The sequence below is a fragment of the Peromyscus maniculatus genome, chromosome 17 (assembly GCF_049852395.1).
Source record: "Peromyscus maniculatus bairdii isolate BWxNUB_F1_BW_parent chromosome 17, HU_Pman_BW_mat_3.1, whole genome shotgun sequence".
Taxonomy (NCBI): Eukaryota; Metazoa; Chordata; class Mammalia; order Rodentia; family Cricetidae; genus Peromyscus; species Peromyscus maniculatus.
Window position 1 is genome coordinate 45,080,063 of NC_134868.1, and position 16,547 is coordinate 45,096,609.

The following is a 16,547-nucleotide window of genomic DNA, read 5'->3' on the forward strand; positions in this document are numbered from 1 at the left end:
TTGATTCCAGTTAGATACTTTATCAGGGCAAGGAAAGAGGCAGCTAATGCCACCATACTGACCTTATTCATGGATGCAGGTCCTCTTCATCTTTATGAAACGAAAATCAGAATCAAGGTGTTTTAAATTGAATTATCGTAGAGTAACAGAAACTCAGATCTAAAACTCACAATTCTCTGTGGGTTTTCCCTCAAGGCACTGGGCAATTAGCAAGTGGTCCCGGACAGGGGATAAGGTTGATGGTAGGGCTCAGGGCTTTTCAGCAGTCACAAGAGGATAGGAGGGGAAACACACTTGAGCATTATAAAGAAGTCATGTACTGTGGGGGCGTGGGGGGAACATAATTCAATGGCTGCTTTTCTTCTTGAGGACATGGTATAAAACAGTGAAAATACTCATAGCAACTTTATTAAGTGAAAAAAATTGCATTATAATCACTTAGGTGATTTCAAAAGAATAAGGAGAAAGCATAAACATAAATGAAAAAGCAAACAAAACAATAAAAAATCTTGATCTCAAATAGAAAACAAAAAAAGAAGAAAGGAAAACAAATAATCAAGTAGCAAGATGGTGGTTTTTGAAATAAAAATTCACTGTTTAATTAAAAATCTAATTAAGGGCAGTGCTTTGTCATCTTTGCTGGTAGATGGTATCTGGATTAGGGGCCAAGTTTCCAAGGCTGTGGTTAGAGAAGTTAGCTAGATGTTCAGTGCAGATGGTGTGGTCCCAGGAGATGTCTCTATAACACATCAAGACTGCCACATTGAGTCCTGTATCCATGGTGGAGGAATGGAGTATCTGTCTACCCAGTGGTGTGACAAAGTCTACACATTCCTGTGAAAGAGCAAATAGGAAAACACTGTTGAAAAGCAGATTTTTAAACAGTAACAAAAACTGCAAAGGAATGATGTATTGTTAAGATTGGTGAGGTAATTATTTTTTTAGGAGAAATCGATGAAAAGATTTCCATAGCATCAGCATTGATGAGGCCAACTCAGGGCATAGTAAAAAAAGGAATCACAAAATGAGCCTGAACCCACCTGGGACTTGTTCGGTCTCCATATTTCTCTAAGTGTGGTTTCTAAACTTGGAGCTTTGCAAGGATGTATGTGTATGTTCAAGCGTTGGTAATGACTGCACATGGGAGATGTGTCCAAGAAGAAAATGATGAACTTTAGACAGTGCATGAATGTGCTGTCTTTGGAATATTTGTTGTCTTGGTCATAACACAGTATAAACAATATGCTGATCTTTTGGGATTTGGATAACAGCAGAATGTAAAAAAAAATTTACACATATCTTTTTGTTTCTTTCGGAAGACAGTTGGTTTTAACAAGAGAGTCTAGGTGTGCAGAGCATTGTGTGTCAGCAATCCTATGGGGCACATGCTTAAGTAACTGTCTGCAGTCAGTGTGACAGAGACCCCAGATTTTACCAAGCATGACCACTTACTCTCAGATACAAGCACTTGCACCTCAGAATTTTTGAAAGAAGAAAATTTAGCAAGAGACAATAATTTGTGAGACATGTCAAAGCAAACATATTGCTTGTGGAAGAGAGAACTTCTGAAACTTCTACATCAAACTTGCAGCTAGTGCTTTTTGTGTTGTGCAAACTGGAACACAAGAAGCTAATTACCTACATATGTTTCTCAAAAGGTTTGGATATGGGGCACAAAGGTGAGTCCTGCTCTGTGTAGGAGCTCAGTGCATTCCTCATGCACAGAGGTGTGAGTGCTCATTCTGGCTGGTGAAAGATCTACAAAATGTCAAATGATATAAGTCTAACAATAAATACATAGAGTAAGTGGAAGAGAAGAAATTACAACCAGGCATTGGGAAGGATCTAGTAAACCCTTCTACACGCCAAGCATATAACCCAAATGCAACAAAGACACCCACTGTTCTTAAAACATGTCCATGCTCACTTACACACTGAAAACCTATGAAAAACCCAACACACAGTTCAAATTCCAGCCTTTGTTTAAGAGCTGGCAGATGGTGATAAATTGGAATTTGAAGTGACTAAGATGCGTCAGCAAGGACAGATAAAGGAAAAGTAAACTCAGAAGAAATTTTAAAAGTGACCTGCTGATACAACTTTCACAGGACCAGAAACTACTACTATGCAAGCTGCCACAGAAGGGAAACAATAGTCCTGTCCATCAGTGGGTGACACCAATGAACCACAACAACCAGGAGAGCATGGCAAGATATCCCTAAAGGGGCAACAATGGCACTCATACATTGTTAGTAACTAGCAATTGCCTAATTGAACTTAAGGCCTGCTCAACAGGAGGGAAATCACGCCTGGTACTAGAAACCTAGCCAATTACCCAGGGCTGGCGAGGTCATGGATCTCAGGCGAGAATTACTACTGCCGTGTTTCTAGAGCAAAATACTTCTCTGTTTGTTTGTTTGTTTGTTTGTTTGTTTGTTTTCTTTTTTAAACATAATTTTGTTGATTCTTTGGGAATTTCATGTCATGCGCCCCAACCCCACTTATTTCCCAGTTCCTCCATATCTGCCCTTCACATTTGTAGTGTCTACCACACACAAAAGAAAACTTGAAACATAATAAAAATGAAATAAAATACAAATAAGAATATCAATTTAAACAAACAACAAACAAAATCATGTTTTTGTTCCTATTTTTTAATTTGTGTTTGTTTGTTAACCAAAATAATTCTTAACTGCATTCTAAAACTTATCCATATACCCACAAATATGTGTAGCTCTCAACCCTAATCAAAGAAACTTCTCTTTATAGCAAATGGACACCAAATATATAAAAAACATAATAGGTCATACTGTAAAGATTAGTGAATCATGCGGAGCCCAGCCCCAATGGATACATCTATAATACAACTCTTTACCACCAAGGCTCAGGGAACACCACACAAGAGGGAGCAGAAAGTTTGAAAGAGCCAGGTAACCAGAATTCCTATGAAATTGTATCTTCATTTTTAGGAAGAAAATGAGGCCTTACATCAAATGATTTCAATTGAGCAAGAGACTTCTGAATTTATCTGGAACAACAAATGACCATGCCTTAGTAACTAGCCAGAAGAAAACTTTTTCTCCAGATTATGTGGCATACTTCATTGTGGAAGAATGAAAGAGATGTATTAGAAATTATACAAGATACAGTCCTTTATCAGAAGTTCAAAATGCTCCCTTTCTCCATGCTTATGGGCGATGAATGTTTACATTAATTCTGTGACTATGATGGTTCTAAATGTCTAGTTCTCACTTGCTTCACAAGTGAAAAATAATTCAAAAGCACTTTGCTGTGAGCCATATAATTCAAATTATAAGAATTGAAATGGGAGATATAAACACTTCTGAAACATACTATACGTCTGACCCCAAACTCCTACCAGACTAGAGGGAAGACTTGTTGGATGCTTTGGTTTTCTTTCCTGTTGCTATGATAAAATATGCTGACACAAACCACTTGGGGAGTGGGGGAGCGGGAAGGGTTATCACAAAAACCAAGTTATCATCCACAAGGTCAAGGTGGCAGAAACCTGAAGCAGTCATGTTACAACCAGCCAAGAGAGAGACTAACAAGCCAATGTACATGTGCTGGTGCTCAGCCTTGCTCTACATTTATGCAGTCCAGAATCTCTAAGCCTGGAGAATGGTGATGCCCACAATGGCAGGCCTTCCCACATTGACCAATGCATGCCTGCCCAAAGGCCCTTCTCCTAAGGAAGCCTGAGTTTTGCCAAGTTTACAATAAATGCTAAGCAGTGAAAGAAATGTATTGAAAAAACCTGTAAGACACAGTCAGGAAAAACCTACCAGTGATTCTACTGGTTAGTAGATGAGTTAGTAAATCATAATGAAACAATTCACAGACTTATCAGATCCTGTGTCAAAGAACTAATGGAAATCAGAGTGAAGAAGGGAATGACAGAAAACAGATAAGAGATTCAAGAGGAGAACTAGATACTGTCTTCTTACGCTTGACTTCAAATCATGCCCTGATATCAATAGAGCATGCGCTAGACATAGGTCCCAGCAAAAAGCAAAAGGCTTCAACATGAGTCAAGTCAAACACAACATTCTCCACCAGAGAATGTATTGTTGCAAGTATCTAGCAATTCACAACCATAGTGGGAAAGGATTCTAATGTTAAATCTCTAATTTTTGTTCTGGCTTAGAAACAGACACATGGACCATCCTATTCGAACTGAGAATCGGCACCCTCCTGCATTTACTGTCAATTGGCTTTCAACTTGTGTTTTTAAAAAATGAAAAGTTAAAAATAGTCTTTTAACAAATAAAATGATGCTGGGAGAACTGAAAAGTCACATGCAAAAAATAAAGTAAAATTGGCCTCTCTACAAATATAGTATAAAAAATGAGATAAATATGGAACCTTAGGTTAGAGAGAAAAGCATTTGCTTTGTATGATGGCTAATCTTGGTTGTCAAATTGACTATATCTGGCATCAAATAAAATCCAAGCAGCTAGACACATCTGTGAGGAATTTTCTTGGATCATTTGAGGTGGGAAGACCTACCCTAATCTGGGCCACAGCTTCTGGTGGAAACCTATAGAAAAGGACATGGGCCGGGCGGTGGTGGCGCACGCCTTTAATCCCAGCACTCGGGAGGCAGAGGCAGGTGGATCTCTGTGAGTTCTAGGCCAGCCTGGGCTACAGCATGAGTTCCAGGAAAGGCGTAAAGCTACACAGAGAAACCCTGTCTCGAAAAACCAAAAAAAAAAAAAAAAAAAAAGAAAAAAGAAAAGAAAAGGACATGGAAGAAGGAAGCATTTGTTTTTGCTTACTTGCCCTCACTTTCTCTGGCAGGCTCATCTACACTGTTGCTGGGGTATTTCTTTTCTGGTATTAGAACCTACTTCTTCAGGATTCAAAAGTAGGCTGAAGACCAGCAGTTCTATTGTAATCCTCTGGGACTCGGGCACTAGATTGGTACTGTTGCAGCATCAGCCTTGTGCATTGAACAACTACTGGATTCTTGGTCTTTCTGTGGGAGACAGCCATTACAGGACTACCCAGAGCACAGCCACTTACCCACTCCAATGAATTCCTTTTTAATATATAGATAGTCATTCTATCAGTTCCGATCCTTTGAAGAACCCAGATGAATATACCTTGCAAACAAGATCCAAGTCTTACCCCCAAACCCATGTAAATTAAAAAAAAAAAAAAAAAAAAACCGTGTGTAGTGACACACACTTGTAATCACAGGGCAAGAGAAGCAAAAGCAGACCCTTGGCCAGCCAGCCTATTCTACTTGTGGAATTCCAAACCAGCATAATCAGTAAGATAAAACTGTCTAAAATAAACAACAAAAAAAGTAGAGGTGTCATCCTGGCTCCTCTGGCCTTGCATGCATAAATACACGCATGTACCTACACACACACACACACACACACACACACACACACACACACACAAATGCACACTCATACACACGATCATATATCTATCTACTTACCTACCTGTCGATCAATCAATCTATTTTTCCATCTCATATATACACATATATATAATAGTAAAATGAAAGAATTTAAAAAATAAACAATTTAAAACAAAATACAGCAATAATGCTTCCTGACTAGACCTGCCAATAACTGCTTTGATAGCATGCAGGGAGAACAAACAGATCAGCAAGACTTCAGGAAAGTTAAACACTGTGGTGACTGAAATAAACTCAGCAACAAACTACAAAGACAAGTAGTTAAATGAAAGAAAATATTTGAACATCACATATCAAGTAATGGGCTGAGATCTAGGATAAATAAAGACTTATATAAATAAAACTTTGTAAGATAACCCTTTTTAAAATGGAAAATGCTTTAAATGGCATTTCTCCAACAAGGATATGCAAATTAGCAAAATAAGCACATGAACAAAACATGTAATCCACATCATCTCATTAGTTCTTATGAATATGCAAATGAAATGCCAAGCGGTATCACTTTACATCATTGTAGTGGCAGCTTTTTCAATACAAAAAGATTTTATAAAATATTATAAAAAGCAAGTGTTGGCAACGATGGAGGGAAATGATATCCCTCCTGTCTTGCTGGTGCAGGCAGTATGAGTATGGAAAGCATCATGCCACTGTCCGTGCTCTAAAGTCAAAACAGGTGATCACATGACTCAGCAACTTCACCCACAAGTAATCATCCAAGAGAAAGGAAAACATGCAGATGTACCTACAAACACATAAATGTACTCCGTAGCAGGATGGTTGCTGCGCAGAGTAAATACAAGGCAAGGCGGACCTCTACACCTTATAGTAGTCAGCAGTATTAACCATCAAGTGTTGACTGCTACTACAATAGGAAGGGACCTTGAGAGAAGGCAGATCACATATTGTAAGAGGCCATTCCTTTGAAATGTCCAGAATAGTAAGTCTATAAATAAAAAAAAAAAAATGTATAGGCAGTTTCCTTAGGCTGAGGAAGGAAGTGGGTATGAGATGGCTACAAAGTATAAAAAAAATTTTTTAGAGCGACAGTGATGTTCTAAGTTGAATTTCTATGTCAACTATATAGCTCAATAAACCTTTCCATAATATTGACTTTATACTCATGTTTTGAGTTCTTGTCCCTTGGGATTATTTCAGGACATAGGGTGTCAACAGCAGACACTCTTAATAGAAAAAATAAGCTTTGTCCATACACTCAGTCTGCAATGGTCTTACAAATAGTCATTTTGTTGCTCAAAGCAATTTGTATTTTAAAAAAATAAGTGAACTTTCATCTTTAAACTCACCTCATGTCTCAAAAATGACCAGTTCTTGAGTTTCCATGAGAACTACATTCTCCAATTTTATGCCCAATTTTTGCCATTTTCAAGAATTTCTTCATTCTACAAGAATGTAGCAAACAAATAATGTATTTTATCAGCACATACTTAATTGCTTAAGCATGTTCTAATTGTATGAAATAAATGTATCTATAAATTATGGCCTAAATTTAATCTAACTTTTCTTGAAAGCATTTTCTTTAATTATCATAGGTACAAAGTATAAAAATTAATATAATATATGCAGTAAATAATTGACTTTATATATATTTACAGGATTTCTATAAATACTATTATCCATTCCCATATACTTATACAAAACATCAACTTATTATTAGCGTTAACCCGAAGTTCACCTAAAGAAATGAAAAAATATACTTTTATAAAATTCTTTGTTCATTTATTATTGTGTGTGTGTGTGTGTGTGTGTGTGTGTGTGTGTGTGTGTGTGTGTACACGTGTAATTGAATAACATATATACCTCTTGAGCACATGGGGGATATCTATGGAAAAGGAGTTTATAATATGCTGTATTTTATAACAAAAAAGAAAATATAAACTAAAGCCAGATACTTATGTTATTAGATATAATGACAAGGCTTTATATGCTAAACTTGTTTAATGTTGGATGGAATCATACATGAAAAAAAAGATTTAAAAAATAACATGAAAACTAAAATGTCATGGTCAGTGAAGTGAGAAGGCATCACAACCAAAGATGGTGCTGTGCTAGTTTTCAAGATGCTGGAGAATATCACGTTTCATAATATTCTCATGTTCTAAAAGCAGCCAGGCTCTGATGGCACAAATGTGAGCTTGTCACACTGGGGGAACTGGGACAGGAGAATCCTGGACTATGAAATGAGACCCTGCTTCAGCAAGGAAGTGAAGAAGATTCAGATTGTGTCAGTTTCTAAAGTAAAACTTAAGATAGTTATTTTGTTGTTGTTTTGTCCTCATATTCGTGTGTGTGTGTGTGTGTGTGTGTGTGTGTGTGTTGAGAGCTGTTTCTCTTTTACCCTGTGGGTCTCAAGATGTGACTTGGCTTGTTGTGTCTGGCAATAAGCCCCTCTACATGTTGAGCCATCTTACAAGCTTAAAAACAGTTCTGATGAAAAATCATTAAAAAAAATGAATTTATATTTAGGTTTTATTTAAAATATAGCTAATATTATAGCTAATATGAATGGTTGACAATATTTGAAATACTAACATCTTACCTAACAATTTCCTTTTCTATTTCATCATTTTTCTTCTGCTGCTGATACAAATTATATTTTAAAGATTGCTTTAATTCAGTAAGTTCTTCAACTGATTTTTCTTCATATTCCATCTTCAAGAAAAGATACAAAGTAGCTTTAAAACTCTGCAGACTCATTCTTCTTTCTTAAAACTATACTGAATGTGCTTAGAAATGTCTAATAAGTGTGATAAACCTAACACAACCAAGGAAAGATGCAAACTAAGGGATACTTCTTATTTATCTACTGAGTTATTTTTCAAATGTATTTATTTGTAAGGGTATGGATATTTTAACTGCATTTTTGTCCGTGCACTGTGATGTGTGTATAGGTCCCCTGAAGGCCAGAGGAGGGTTTAGATCCCCAGAGACTGGATTTATAGATTCTTGTGAGCCATCGTGTGGTTACTGATAATCAAACCTGAGTCCTTTGGAAGATCAGCCAGTATTCTTAACCACTGAGCCATCTCTCCAGGCCCCTACTGATTTACTTTAATTAAAACTTTATTATAAAAACCTTACAAGTAAAAAATACAGCAGAATTAGCCAGACCCAAAGTATACACATCTCAGTAAATACAGTCAGAATAGCTATCCTCTAACTGTGGACCATCATATTGGAGTTTACACTTTTGCTATCAAGTAGATTTTTATGCACTTATCCACCACTAAAATATAAATAAAACATGAAAAATCCATGATATATTTGAAACAAGAAAAACAATTAGCTTTATAACCTCTTCAATGGCTTTTCTTTAAAGAGTTAACTCTTACCATGAATTTTTTGGTTTGGGTGGTGGATACATGCATAAAATTATATTTGCTTCATTGAGATGTGTAGACTGGACATGGTTAATTTCAGTGTGTAATGGTTTTCTATAATAAAATTTATATATTCAAATTCATTTATATTTTTCTTTTTTGTTGTTCTTTAAATTACTAAAATGTATTTGATAAAATGCAAGACTTCACTAATAAGGATTTTTTTTAATTAAAGTATGGTTGCATTTACAGTCTAGTAAAAACATACCTTAGTAGCATTTTAATAGTTGTAGGTAGTCCAGGTTTATTTGAGGCATAACTTAATAGGTAATTTATATTTTTGGAAAACCATTGTCTTATTATCAATGTATTTTTTTATCCTCGTGTGACTTGAATGGGATATGCACACTCATTCTCTATAAGCATTCTCTGGGAGTGCCTAGTTTTCATCTGTGGCTAGTAAGCTTTGCTGTAAGCCTCATCCTCTCCATAGTGCATTCAAGCATAGCTGTGCCTGATTCACACGGTTTTGCCATCACCCTCTTACTCACATCCCATTGAATTGTAATGTTTGGTAGGGTGCAGTGTCAACAGCAAAACCTGTTTTTCATTACCTAACACCAGCTTTTACATTAACATCAGATCTTCAGTCATAACAATGGTAATGAAAAATGTTGAGAGTCAACAAGGGCATTTCAAGTCTTTCTGTTTTCTTTTCCTTTTCTTTCTTTTTTTCCCTATAACAACGTTCTGCAAATTTTCTAATAAATACAAAGGACTTTTTTATATTTAGGCCACTAAAAAGTATGCAGATACAGAAATGGCTCAGTAGCTTAGAGCTCTGTTGCTTTTGCAGAGGACCCTGTTTTAGTTCTCTGTATCCACATGACAGCTCACAACCATTCCTAACTCCAGTTCCAAGGGACTCACCCTCTTCCGGTGTCTGGGGCCACCAGGCATGCATGGTGCAGCACACTGTGTTTACGCAGGTAAACACACTCATATATATAAAATAAAATATTTTTAATTTACAGACGTATTCAATACATGATACCTAACTAACAAAATAATTTCAAAATCAGCTAGCTAAGATCTTATATAATTTGTATATGTAACCAATTGTTATATTTGTTTCCTTTTAGGTATTTAACTGTAATGCTGTCTAAGAACCCTGAAGTTTGTTGTCTGAAGCACATAAAAAAGTGTTAGGTGTCATTAGACATGTGCTTAAATACCTTTCCTGTGCATTAAGATGCTGAAAAGACCATCAGAGCTATAAGCTGGTATGCACCAGCCAAAACGGTGTTCTAATAACAGTGACGCCCAATAAAAACTACCTCCAGTCTGTTCACATTTCATTGAAATGGGCATTCTATTTATGTTATTTCTCTTGGGTTAGGTGCTCAAATGTAGGCATATATTTCATAGTGGGACAAGTATACTTGAACTTTTCTTTTGCCCATTCGGTCATGTGAAAGCCATTCTCAGATTCTCAGCCATGGACACTTAATGATGAACACAATCATACAGCTGGTAAGTAGGGCAGTGGTGAGGCAGCATCCACTTTTACATAGTACCTTGGACATAGAAACTATAAGTAATTTTGAATGATAGTTGCTTTTATTTAAAGGCTATTGGTATCACTGACATCTTTGTCACCCATCATTCAAACGAGGGTGAAATACAGAGGCATGAGCGACCTTTACTTTAAGAAACGCAAGCATTTTCTTAGTTATACTATTTATAGATATTGTAATACTAACAAGAACTGTGGAGCCATAAATATATGTTTAAAAATTGATACAAGCATGCTTCAACTTAAATCACAATTAAGGATATTTTCCTGCTTAAGAAAAATGGAAAAAACTAGTTCTTAAGAGTTGATTTTGGTTTTCGTTTCATCTAGTTCCTACATTAAAAGCGCTACTTCAAGTTACTTTAAATTATAAACACCCTTATGTGGTGAAGTGTTTAGAGGCTGGTAATATACTCATGATAAGTTCATAGATCTAGAAATCTGTGGGGAAACACTTCAAGTGCTATAATGACCAATCAAGCTGTAATCACCCAGAAATGTCCTCAGATGCCTCCAAGTCTGCCCACAGTCACATTCACTTTGAAACCATGTTAAGTATAGCTTTTCAACAACACTTGAGACCTCACTGTTCCATTACAGTTATTTAATCCAATGGGAAAAGACAGACACTTCAGAAAAATGCATGTTTTGCTTTCTATCATAATTAATACATATTTTACATTTACTTAATATGCACGCTAAATAAGCAATTTGGTGATACAAGAAATTAAAAACAAAGATTCTACCACAAGTCTGAAAACAGAGGAAATGACAGTACCATCACTGGGTAGCTTCGCAGGCAGCCATTAGTAGACCTTGGGTTTCCTGGGAGAACAATGTTTTCACATGGGAAGATGTTTCTGTGAGGGCAAGTGCTTGCCACACAAGGGCTCTCAAGAGGAAACCTGGCTTCTGATGTGTTCAGAGATGTGTCCTGCTCTACCGTGACGCGAACTTGTGTGCAGGATTCATCTAGATTCTTATTCCTGTAAAGACTGAAAGGGTGTACACCATAATATGTATCTCATCTATCCATAAATTTCTCCTTGTATTTTAAAGGCACCATAAGAATGCACAGAATTTCCTCATTAAAGAGAATCTTAACACTGAAAAGTGTGTAGGAGCATGTCTGCTGTGCATACAATTATAGGTTTCAAGTTATTCCAAAGGATTACTTGTATTTCTAGAGAAATTCTAAGTATACCAAACAGTATCAGAAGTAGAGACAAGGCCATCACAGACATATGACTTCACAGGTAAAAATGCTGCCCTCTGGGAGGACCCTACATCTATAATCCTAAAGGTCAGCACAGAGATACTTTAATTCAAAAGGTAGCAACATGGGATTGTGGATATGTTAACATATATGGTTATAATAACAAATTCACTAATAAAGCTTATTAAAAATCATATTATATTCCTTAAATATGTATGATTAAGATAGCAGTTTTTTTATGGATACTTGTATTTAGTAAACAAGTAGTTCAGGAGGTTAAAAGGAAATCTCCTCAAAGACATTTCTAAGCTTTTGGTTTCAACATTAGTATAGAACATGGGTGAAATTAAGCACTGGACAATAGGCCATAATTAGTGGTAACACCTAAGGGAATAGTCAAGGAAAGCTAGTTTAGGAAGCCCCAGACTGTGGACAAGAAGCGTAGTTAGCCTAGGGTTTCATTACAGCCTTCCAAACAGCACCCGGACTTCTACTGTTTCTGTTGATTGGCAAGTGCAAGCTAACTTATCTCAAACAACTATGTCAGAATATTAATGGAGAGAATTGCATTTAATCAGAAGGGATGATATGATCTAGTCTACCCTGGAATAATATTTTGAAGATGAGTATTGTACTATCTAAGATGATTTTCCAAAACTATTTTGCTAGCTTGCTTTTGCACCCACTGATCTCCATGATTATTTCACTGAAATTTTTTGTCTTATAGAAAAGCCAGGGTTGCTCTCTTTTCTGCAATCCTTTGGTGTTACTCACTTGTATTGTTCATATAACAATGCATTGCTAATCCTTAATTCTTCTATGCACTGTTGCTCATAACTTTTCAGGGCTCTCATATTTGAGTCTTGTATAGTTTTCATTTGGGAGGGTTCAGACTGCAGACTTTGGATTCGGGTTCCTGTCTGATTCATTGGGGAAATGCTGTTCTCACATAATTCCCCCGAAGTTTCTTGAGCACCTGCCTGAGTTGAAAGCAAATTGAAACGATATTTTTAGAGAAAATACTCAAATATTTATTATACATTTGATAGTTTCACTTTTGAGTAAATGATTCAAATAGCAGTGTTAAATTCTTGTTTGAAATATTTATCATCAGGGATGGGAAAGATGGCTCAGTGACTAAGATCACTTGCTGCTCTTGTAAAGGACCTGGGTTTGGTCCTCAGGATTCACTTGGTGACTCACAACCATTCCTAACTCCAGTTCCAGGGGATCCAACACACTCTTATGGCTTCTGTGGGCACCAGGCTTGCATCTGCTATACATGCATGCATGCAATAAACCACTCATAAAATAATAAAAATAATTTTTTTTAATTTAAATAATATCAATATCCATCATAATAAATCTGAATTTTAACTATTTCCATTCATTTTTGTGCATTTGTATGTATGTGGCGGGGGATTGAAACCATCTTCTTGGGAAAGAACTTAACTGTGAGCTAAGTGATCCTCCTGAAACTGTTCTTACATAACTGTTCATGTAACTAGACAATTCAAGTATTTGTGAACTCAGCTCAAAACTAATAATAGGGGAGTCTAATTTAAGAAGTATTTGAGGACTTGAAAAACAAACACTAGAAATAAAAGGTGCTTGGGCTTATGAGATAATGTTTACCGAAAGATTCACACCCTTCAAAGAGATCGGCGGAAAAAGAAAAAGATTGTTGCATCACAGCCAAAAGCAAAAGTGTCATGAGAAAGGAGCTACAGACTGTCAAATAGGAAAGAACCAGGATGTGCTGTATGAAAATGTGTATTTCTAATGTGTAGAATTTCCACATGCCCAGTTACCAAATAATGCTAAAATAAATGCCTTCTAAGAGAAGACCAAATAAAGGGTATCACAGAGAACACAAGGCCTGAAGCGTAAGCCAAGACCAGAAATGCAAGGCCCTTTGCTATGTCTTCATAAAGCTTCACATTCCCTAAGTAGTCTTTAAGCTTTATTTGAATACAGCTTCACTGGCAGCCCATGATGAAGAGCTAATCCAAAATGATTTGTGGGGTTGGAGAAATGGCCCAGTCATGGAGAGTGCACTTTGCTCCTGCAGCCCACCTGAGTTCAGTTCCTAGTGCCCATACTGGATGGCTCACCAACACCTGTAACTTGAGCTCTGAGGGAACTGGCTCCCTCTTCTGGACTCCAAAGGTGCTAGACTCACTTGCACACACCCACACAACACACAAATACACATAATTTAAAAGATATAAAATCATGTTTAAAAATTTTTATAAAGGTGCCTCTTAGAATGACTGAAACAAAAAAAAAAAAATCTACAATAGACTCAAAATTCTAAAGAGAAATGTAACCAAAGTTCTACTTGCTAGCTTATGTTAAGGAGAGGCTAAAACAGAGTGAAGGTTTTGGTTGAGCCTTGGGAGTCCTGCAGAGAGGAAGCTCAAGGTAGAAAATGCCTGGCTGCAAGTGCAGTCTGTTTCTCAGGAAAGGCAGAACCCCCATAACAGAGAACTGGACCATGACGCCAAGGCCAGGGAACAGTCTCAGAGAAGTTTCAAGACTGCATGAGTGCCGCCCTCAGTGCCTTGCATTCTCTTTCCTACTGTAGACTTGGGGGTGGGGGTGGGGGGGTAGGAGTCCAGCAGAGTGTTGGTTACATGGGCTGTAAATGGCTTATTCAGAGGAGTTCTATTTTCTGGGTCACAGTCTAAACCTGTGTGTTGCTAGAGGGCTTCTCTCCAGCTTCCACCAAGCCCCACAGTCCCACAATCCACATATAAAATAATCACTCAGACGCTTATAATACTTATAAACTGTATGGCCGTGGCAAGCTTCTTGCTAACTGTTCTTTTATCTTAAATTAACCCATTTTTATAAATCTATACCTTGCCACATGGCTGGTGGCTTACTGGCGTCTTTACATGCTGCTTGTCCTGGCGGTGGCTGCAGTGTCTCCCCCCTTCTTTCTGTTTCCCCAATTCTCCTCTCTCCTTGTCCCACCTATACTTCCTGTCTGGTCACTGGCCATCAGTGTTTTATTTATATAGAATGATATCCACAGCACCTGTGGTCTAGTTACTGCAGCCCCATCTGGACCCAAGAACAATGGTAAAGAAAGCTCTTTTAAGTCATGACTCTATGGATGATTTATCAGAGAAAAGGGGTGCCTTGAAATGGTCCAGAAACAAGTTGCACCATACAGGTGGTGCCCTTTGAGGTCAAATGCAGTCGGTAGAGACAGTAAATGACTGAAGATGAGCACTGTTAGTAAGAGGTGGAGTAATAGAAAATAAGACACTAGGACAACTGAAGGAGGTTTGCAAGGCTCCCTGCGGTTGCAATGTTCTACAAGCAGCAAAATGCACCTGCTAGAAGATTCCCCAAGTTAGACAGGTTAAGAACAGTGAGTGAGGGGATTTGTGCTTTCAAGAATAAGAGCTGAAAATATCTGGCTTTAAAAAAAAACAGCTTTTATCTGACTTCAATGATTTGATTTTTAAAGGCAACTTTGAGTTGACTGGGTTTTTTTTTTTTCAGTGTAGGGAGGGTGGGGGGATTGAACCCAGGGCCTGGTATCTATACTAAACCAAGACTCGATGACTGAGGCACATCCTGAGCCTGTTCTCAATATTCCAATAAATCTTCATTGTCCTTACCTCCAAGAAGAAATAAAGAATTTTAAAATCATTTAAAACAGTTCTTAATAAAACAAACATACTGCTCTTTGAATGAAATGAATGGGGCATAATTCTTTCTGGCCCCCTAGGCCTGTTTCTATGGAGAAAATCCCTGTGTTTATATCCTTTCCATGTTTACATCCATACAGGTCACCTTAAGATTTGGAAAGCCCAATTACCCCTTCGAGTAAGAAGTTTCTCTAATAAGCTGCCAGGACACAGTGTGATTTTAAGCACTTTACTCCTGAAAATTCTTTGCTGGAAGTAGTTCTATTGTGATTCCGGTATTAAGGGGAGTGTAATTGTCTCTGTTCAGGTTGGTGGATCAAGTGAACCTTCACCAGTTGATGTTGACCAGTACACTTCACCTTATTTCCTTTTGTAATAGTGGAATTGTATATGAAGAACAGGCTATCAACTGTTTTCTTCTGAACACTTTCTATATGCATATATATGACCTTGGGAAAGCTTTGTTCCAAACTCCTTTCTGCGACATAACCAACTGCTACTAAAGTCATCAATTCTATTACATCAGCTTCTCGTGGAAAGTCGTGGTGACTAAAGCACAGGAGTAGCCAGCAGAGTCAATAAGAACACAACAGATATCTTCTTAATGAGATACTTAATATATTCCCTAAAATATTACCATGTGTTATTAGGGAAGAAAACGCATTTTGGTATGACAGAAATTAATGAGATGGACCTACCAATATTTCACTTTGCTCCGATTTTAGACATGAGTGTTGCAGGCACCCACGATGCTCTTCGATTTGCCTAGCTTGCTCTTTCACTTTAACTTTTAACTCAGAATATTCCTGTTCAATCCTAAAAATGCATGTTTTCAAATGGTTATTCTCAGAGACTCATTTTTTAGGACCACCCAGCTTTAAATGGTTTGTAATTTAGCTCACACGGTAATGGGCTTTATTACACTGTGGATATGCACATCCTTAAACATTGCTCTCTCTTGTCTCTAGCCACTGTCCCCATCCCTTCTCCCGGCTGGACCGACTTCCCCCTCTTACCCCCACCCTGCTTTTGTGTCGCAGGTATCCTGTCACATCCACTGGCTCCCCTTCTGACCTGGCCCTACATCCCTTGCTCCCCTTCCACTTCTCCTCTTTCTTTATCCTACACATTATGTGTACACAATGCTACATGGTTTTAGAAAACTGAAATAGAAACTACAGAAATTATGACATATCTGAAAAGTATGTGATTTAGAAATTGTGTCATCTTCCAGTCCTACTTTGTAAGAATGTGCAAAATTTAGGCATGATTCTTTTTTTTTAATCTTTTTGTATTG

General features: G+C 37.3%; 1 protein-coding gene across 11 annotated transcripts in view; it reads right to left on the minus strand.

Moving 5' to 3' along the window:
- Window positions 1-574: 574 nt before the first annotated feature.
- The window catches only part of LOC102926471 (uncharacterized), a 139,652-nt gene continuing 123,679 nt past the window's right edge, over window positions 575-16,547 (minus strand). For 9 of the 11 annotated variants that reach the window (XM_076553561.1, XM_076553557.1, XM_076553559.1 and 6 more), the window contains 6 exons: window positions 15,949-16,066; window positions 12,360-12,565; window positions 11,148-11,364; window positions 8,013-8,125; window positions 6,760-6,855; window positions 575-834 (listed from right to left, as the gene is read on the minus strand). In XM_076553561.1, coding sequence (XP_076409676.1) covers window positions 6,768-6,855; window positions 8,013-8,125; window positions 11,148-11,364; window positions 12,360-12,565; window positions 15,949-16,066 — 742 coding nt within the window. In that variant the 3' untranslated portion in view covers window positions 575-834; window positions 6,760-6,767. Of the gene's footprint in view, window positions 835-6,197; window positions 6,399-6,759; window positions 6,856-8,012; window positions 8,126-11,147; window positions 11,365-12,359; window positions 12,566-15,948; window positions 16,067-16,547 lie in introns of all 11 variants that reach the window. The other 2 variants (XR_013045368.1, XR_013045369.1) reach the window with 2 other exon arrangements.